General features: G+C 37.8%; 1 protein-coding gene across 1 annotated transcript in view; it reads left to right on the forward strand.

Annotated features, from left to right (window-relative positions):
- spata17 (spermatogenesis associated 17) overlaps positions 1 to 6,884 on the forward strand; it is a 261,991-nt gene extending 255,107 nt beyond the window's left edge. Inside the window, exon 7 of the mRNA XM_048601329.1 lies at positions 6,642 to 6,884. Within this exon, the coding sequence (XP_048457286.1) occupies positions 6,642 to 6,722 (81 nt within the window). The 3' untranslated portion in view covers positions 6,723 to 6,884. The remainder of the gene's footprint in view (positions 1 to 6,641) is intronic.
- The last annotated feature ends 236 nt before the right edge of the window (positions 6,885 to 7,120 follow it).

The raw sequence follows: 7,120 nt of genomic DNA on the forward strand, positions 1-7,120 counted from the left end.
AGATGATTTACTGGATTAATACCTGGAATGGGTAGGTTGTCAGATGAGGAAAGGTTAGACTGACTCGGCTTGTATCCACGGGAGTTTTACAAGAGTAAGAAGTGACTTGATTGAAACATATAGGAACCTGAGGGGTCTTGACTGGTTGAATGTGGAGAATCAAGAACTAGGAGTCACTATAAAAATAAGATATTGCCCATTTAAAACAGAGAATAGATTATTTTCACGGTGGGGCGGGAGTTGGTGGGGGTGGCTGTAAATCTTTAGAACCCTCTTCCTCCAAAAGATGATGTAAGCAGAGTCTTTGTATGTTTTTAATGTAGAAGTCAGTAGATTCATGTTAAGCAAGAAGGTGAATTGTCATCAGGGTCAGTGGACATGTGTAGTAATCAGATCAGCCATGATCTTTTATTAAATGGTGGAGCATGCTCAAGGGATCGAGTGGCCTGTACTTGTTCCCCATTCATTGATTCATTTGCGTGTATGATTTCATTGAAATATATATATAACATGCATGAAGGGCTTGACAGGGTAGATGCTGGAAGGATGTAACTGATGAAAATTAGCCATTATCTTGATAGGTAAATTGGACTTGAAAGGCTGAAAGGCTGAATGGCTCATTTCTGTTCCTATTTGTCCTCATGTTCTAATATCTAGAAGTGAAATCAATGAAAATGCTTCACAGGCTGTAGCCTTCTGCATTATACCTAGAATTTTGTAGATCTCAAATGGCATCGCTACCTATTGTTTAAAAAGTTTATTTTTCCATTTTTTACCAGAGGAGTTGTTTTTTTGTTGCCAAATATGATGAGCTTTATCTATTTTCCAGGGACATAAGATTACAATCAGCCCACTGTGTATATTACACTCAATACTGATGTTGCAACGATTATTGTAATAGTCAAAGTTATTAGATGTCAAAAGCCTTTACAGTAATAAATGTTGTAATAAATTCCCCATTGATTTTCATGATTTTGCATCCCAGTGTTGATAAAAGACTGCTGGAACTCAAAGGGAAATGATATAATTGACAGAAGTTGCAGCAGGAAACCTGACAAACCTCCTTGCGATTTCCGTATCCACTATGCAATGATAAGTGTAAGAAATAGGCCTTGAAATACTGGGAAGATCCTGCTGGTGTCTAGTGAAATATCGGCAGAAATAAAATGCAATTTCAGTGCTATGGTGTACATCAGAAGCGAAGTATTAATATCCTAATGATACTATCCGATGTTGCACAATATCACCATGAGTATGTTCTGAGGAAGGGTCACCTGACCCAAAACGTTAACTCTGTTTTCTCCTCCACAGATGCTGCCAGACCTGCTGAGGTTTTCCAGCGACTTTGTTTTTGTTCCTGATTTACAGCATCCACAGTTCTTTTGGTTTTTATCACCATGAGTATTATGGCACACTGGGGAGGTGAAGGCCTAGTGGTATTATTGCTGGACTATTAATCCAGAGACCCAGGTAATTTTCTGGGGTTCTAGGTTCAAGTACCACCACAGCAAATGGTAGAATTTGAATTCAATTAAGATCAGGAATTAAGAGTCTAATGACGACCATGAAACCATTGTCAATTGTTGGAAAAACCTATCTGGTTCACCAAAGTCTTTTAGGGAAGTAAACTGCTAACCTTACCTGGTCTGGACTACATGTGATTCCAGACCCACAGCAATGACTCTTAACAGCCCTCTGAAATGGGCAATAAACGCTGGCCTAGCCAGTGAATGAATATAAAACAAAGACACTGATAGTCTACAATATGCAGTGTTGAGATTGCTTTAAACTTGTCAGCAAAGTTTTCCATCATTTTAGTTTAATTTTTCTAAACAATTGCTTTGCTTTGTGTACACAAAGAATCTTGAAAGTTACATAATGATTGTATTCATAACCCACTCAAGCATTATTGCTATGGTACACATTACTTGAGGCTGACTGCCTGCAAAGTAAGTGTTTTGTTTGTCCTTCAGTTCCGTTCTCCTCAAATGTATTTTGTCACGTACATGGTCTACTGGAAGATTTCAAATCAATTGTGTAACTCTCAAAGGTGTAGTTGCAAGCTGCAGATCTCCTAATGACTGTCCTATATTGATAATAAATATCACATTTGTTCAAAACGAAGATTTGGGGCAATCAGCTGCTACTTCGCTCATTTACTAAACAAGCTTCAATGAAATGAGCAATTTTCAGGCACTATACTTTGATCTTCAACTGCTGGATCAGAAAAGTGTATGAAATGTGCCAAATGATTTGACCGTTATCAATAAAAGATGAGAGAAAGGGTAACCATCCTCTTGGTCCCCCCATCTTAAATACCTTTAACTCCGCCATTCTTGCAAACTACCCCACATCTCCAACTTTCCTTTCCTCTCTGAAACCTTTGAAAATGTTACTGCCTCACAAACGATGTTCATTTGTTTCACAACTCCATGCTTAGATCCCTCTAGTTAGGTTCCTACCCTAGCCACAATATCAAAAATGCACCTATCAAAACCATATGTGACATCCTATGTGACTGTATCAAAGTTAACTGTGCTCTCTTTGTCCTACTTAATGTATCTACAGTCTTTGTCAAGCTGGTACAGTGGCTCAGTGGTTAGCACTGCTACCTCACAGCGCCAGAGGCTCGGGTTTGATTCTACCCTTGCGCCACTGCCTGTGTGGAGTTTTCATGTTCTCTCCATGTTTATGTGGGTTTCTGCTGGCTGGTACAGTTTCTTCCCACAGTCCCAAGATGTGCAAGTTAGGTGGATTGGCCATGCTGTATTACCCATAGTATTCGGGGATTTGTAGTTTAGGTGGATTGGCCATGCTATATTAACAATAATGTTCAGGGATGTGTAGGTTAGCTGCATTAACCACGGGAAATGCATGGTTACAGGGATAGGGTAGGGGGATGGGTGTGGGTGGGATGCTCTTTGGAAGGTCAGTGTGGACTTGTTGGGCCAAATGGCCTGTTTCCACACTGTAGGGATTCTATTCTATTCTATTAAACATCTTTCTCCAAAGTTCTCCAGTTGAATGGGACTCTACTTGCCTGGTTCCATTCTTATTTATCAAATCATAGTTGGGAAATCATTTGCTATAGTTTCTCTTCCTACCCTGGTACCACTGACTGTGCTGTCCCCCAGCGATCTATCCTTCACCCCTTTATTTCTCATCTACATACTGCCCTTTCACAGTTCTTGAAAACCAAGGCGTTAATTTCCATGCATACAGTGTTGGCTCCAGCTCAATTGCACCAACACATCTTTCAACTCCTTTTGTGCAAGATTTTGCCAGCCTCTGGGTGGCAGGACTGGATGGGAGCAGGGAGGCTGATAAAATAACAGGGACTGCTGCTGCTGCATTTTTCATCCCACCATCCCCTCACCCCCAGATTACTATGCTTGCTTGACCCTAACAGAAATGTTATTTTCTTCCTCTCCTGTGAAGACATCCCAAAATGGAGACTCCACCTCATTTTCCATGCAGTCTCAACAGCAGTCATCAGTGTCCAGAACCATTCTCTATCCTTAATTGGAAGCTTCACTGGTAGCTAATTAGGAGACTACTCCTTGCAAAATTGCCACTTGTGGCCCTACTGTCCACCTTCATTTAAAACTAACATTCGCACCCAGTCCCTAATAATGGTTTTCAACCAGTCTATGGACAATTTTCATTAATGATGTTAGCTGATCATTTAGGATTGTTCCTTAGGCTAGGATTTTTGCTCCACAATTAGGTAACACAAGTTGGGAAATTTACTGGCTTGCTACACCACCTCAGGAGAAGCTTCCCAAAATGGTGTGATCTTTGTTTCAAGTAGGAGTGGGGTGTGTGTACGATTGAATTAAACTTGCTATCCTCTAGCACAGATCAAAGGCTTGCCACACTGAGGCTGTTAAGCGTTGAGACAGTCTGTTCAAAAAGCTTGCCTTGATTCTCTGGGGCTTTATTTATGTTTTTTGCACATTTTTGACATTCTCTAATCCTTTCCTACAGCACCTTCACCTCCCAGTCACTCTCCATGCCCCATTCATGCCAACTCATACCACCTTATGCTCCTCACCTATCTTCAATAGCCCCTCATAACATACTAAAATCTATACCTCTCACCCACCTACGGTACTCCTACCCTCCAAGTCAACTTATGCCTCTCAACCTTATTGCCCCAAATACCAACTTTTGACAAGTCACACCAATCTACCTATCATCCTTTAGTCTTACACCCTTCATGACATTATCACCAAGCACAGATCTCAACAGCAATTCTGAAATGAAACAAAATATATTTCTAAATATTTGTTATAGCTTTTATCATATTGAAAAAGCATTCATGGGACCTAATTCAAAACTTTTAGATCCCTTTAATTACCTCATATTTTATAGAAACAAACTGACTTGTATCCATAACCCTATATCAACAACAACTAATCCTTTAATAAACTCTTTGAGGAATCAATCAACTATGTATTTTGGATACCCGTTAAGCTAACAAGACAATTGATTGAAAACAGACAAGCAGTAATGCTGTCATATAGGATGCCTTAGGATAATATCAACAAACCATTGTCGTCGGATTTCTTTTTAATTTTCATAGGCACAGGCAGCTAAGTTTTGTGAAAACTTTTAAAGGCTAAGGCTTTAAATAACTTCACAGTTTGACAGTTCAAAAGATTTTCTTCATAGTCAACAGCATTTACATCTACCTTCAAAAATTGTAACTCTCACACCACAGGGACAGTTTCAGGCCCTCATTACATTGCAAATAGGGTCAGTTGAGTTCAATGTTGATTTCATGGACTCTACTGATTCCCACTTGTGTGGTGAAAAAGAGATCTGTTGGAAATAGGAGCAGGATCTGAATCTGGGACCTGTTAGCCATTTTTGAAGTTTCCATGACTACACGAGAATTCAGGCCTTTAAGTCTGACATACAAGTTGATTTGTACAGAACCAACAAGACAATGAACCTTTCATTGTTAAGACTCTGGTTAAGGTGTTTGGGTTTGCATGCTGTTTGCATGGGTCTGAAAGGATTAATACTGAGCAGTGCCATACAGTAACTGAATTATTGAACTGTTCTGAAGAACAGACATACCGGACTTAAAACCATAACTTTGTTTCTCTCTCCACAGATACTGCCAGACTGGCTGAGTTTCTCCAGCATTCTATTATGTTCTATTCAGTTTCAGATTTATAGCAATCAGTATTTTGCTTTTAATTATCTAAAAATATTTTGTTATGTCAGAACCCCCCTGGCTCTGGTACTTCTGGTTTCTTCCGGATAGTTCCATTTTTTCCTGTTGACTATGACTATTGACAGTTTTTCCTCAATTGGCTTTACTGACATCAACACAACAGGATAGAATTTCCCTCTGCCCACGAGACCTGTCACTGACCCTGGAAAAGCTCTAGTTTCAATAAATATTAATAGTATTTCCCAAAATTGTGCTGGGTTGAGGAAATCCTATACAAATTGCGCTTTAGAAATAAGCAAATTGCAAATCAATGGGGTACTGCAATTCGCTACTTCACAAAAAAAATGTAAAAATTAAACCAATTGCCAGGGAAGATCATTGCAGTGCATAATACAAATGACCTACTTCAGAACTTAAAAAAAGGGGGAAGATTTGTGACATGGCAGGAAGATGGATGTGAGATCAATGAAAAAGAAGCTAACATTCTGCAGTAATTTCCCCTAAAATTAATTTCTTTTTTCCCCATTTCCTGATACACCAAAGGAGTTAATCTGCTCCCTTCACCAAATTCTGATGTACCCATTTTCGCAGAGACATCAGGAATAACTCAATCAGCTCCTATTGTGGCTGGGACCTCTGTATGGAGCCCCATTTTTATGTATTATTTTCTGTTTGGCCTACACATCGGAATGATTGGAGGAATAGAGTTCTAGGTATTCTCCAGGTCAATTATCCTGACCCATATGGTAGTATAAAAGCAATTTGATGTTAGAAAATGCAAAACATTTGGAGGCCTTTGACGTTGTAAGACAAGTTTTCAGTCTCTGTGAAACATATTCCCAAAAGATGTTATTTTTCCCTACATAGCTGACTTAATCTTTGCCTTTACTGTAAGTCCAGATCTTAGCCAATGACATAAACCATTGACGGGCATATGATTTTAAATCTACTGTGCCATCAAGATGCAATTTAAGCCCTTCGTGTCTGTGTGCAGAAAATGCTGCATGAAATAACATCAAAAAACATTTTCTATTCTGTTTGTTTCACTCTCTCCAACTTCTTCAGGTGTTTACCTTGTGACACTCATATTACAACCAAAAGATGTAATTTTTGGAAAAAAAATAAAATGCACATGTACTGAAGTGAAAATTTAAAAAAAAAACAAAATTTAATGTGAAGGTATTATACAGCAGAAAAATAAACATTTTCAAATTTATATCAATGAAAAACAAATACAGTGGCTTGTTTTGTTGAAGATATTGTCAAAAATGTTATATTAATATTTCAGATGTGTGTTTATCTCAGGCAATATTTTCCATTTCATCCTATTACTGAATTAGTCAAGCAGATTTTGAACAACTATAAATGAAATGTCTATGACATTGCAGTTTAACACCATCTTTAAAACAGACAGAGATGCTACTTTGGATTAAATTATTTTATTTTCTCTTTCTAGCCATTCAGAACTGTTTTTAAATCCATTCATCTCTTTGAGAAGTTTCAAAAATCCTATTCCAAAGCTGGACAAGTGTGTTAAGGATGATGGGGATTCTGTTACACTTCCTGCTATAATGCGATAGGGAAAACAATTGTTTCATTCATTTTTGATAAGTGAACACTATTTGAGAAATGAAAAAATTGTAAACTCTCCAGTATTAATATCATCTTACAGAAAATGTACTAATGCATTAAAAATATACGAGCAATGTACTTGTGATTCATGTGGTAATGTTTTGTTTTGAATGTGTTAATTTTGAGTATGGTTGATAAATGAAGTTTTTTTTCTTTTCAATTTTCATTAGTACCTTTAAAGCTATTGAAACTCTCACCATTATACAATTAGTGTAAGAATTGATTTAAGTGCAGCTATTTTTGAATTTGTAGAAACTGTTGCAGAATTATTACATTTTTCTATTTATCTATTATCTTCAAAAT

Source organism: Rhincodon typus, chromosome 9, assembly GCF_021869965.1.
Source record: "Rhincodon typus isolate 14 chromosome 9, sRhiTyp1.1, whole genome shotgun sequence".
Taxonomy (NCBI): Eukaryota; Metazoa; Chordata; class Chondrichthyes; order Orectolobiformes; family Rhincodontidae; genus Rhincodon; species Rhincodon typus.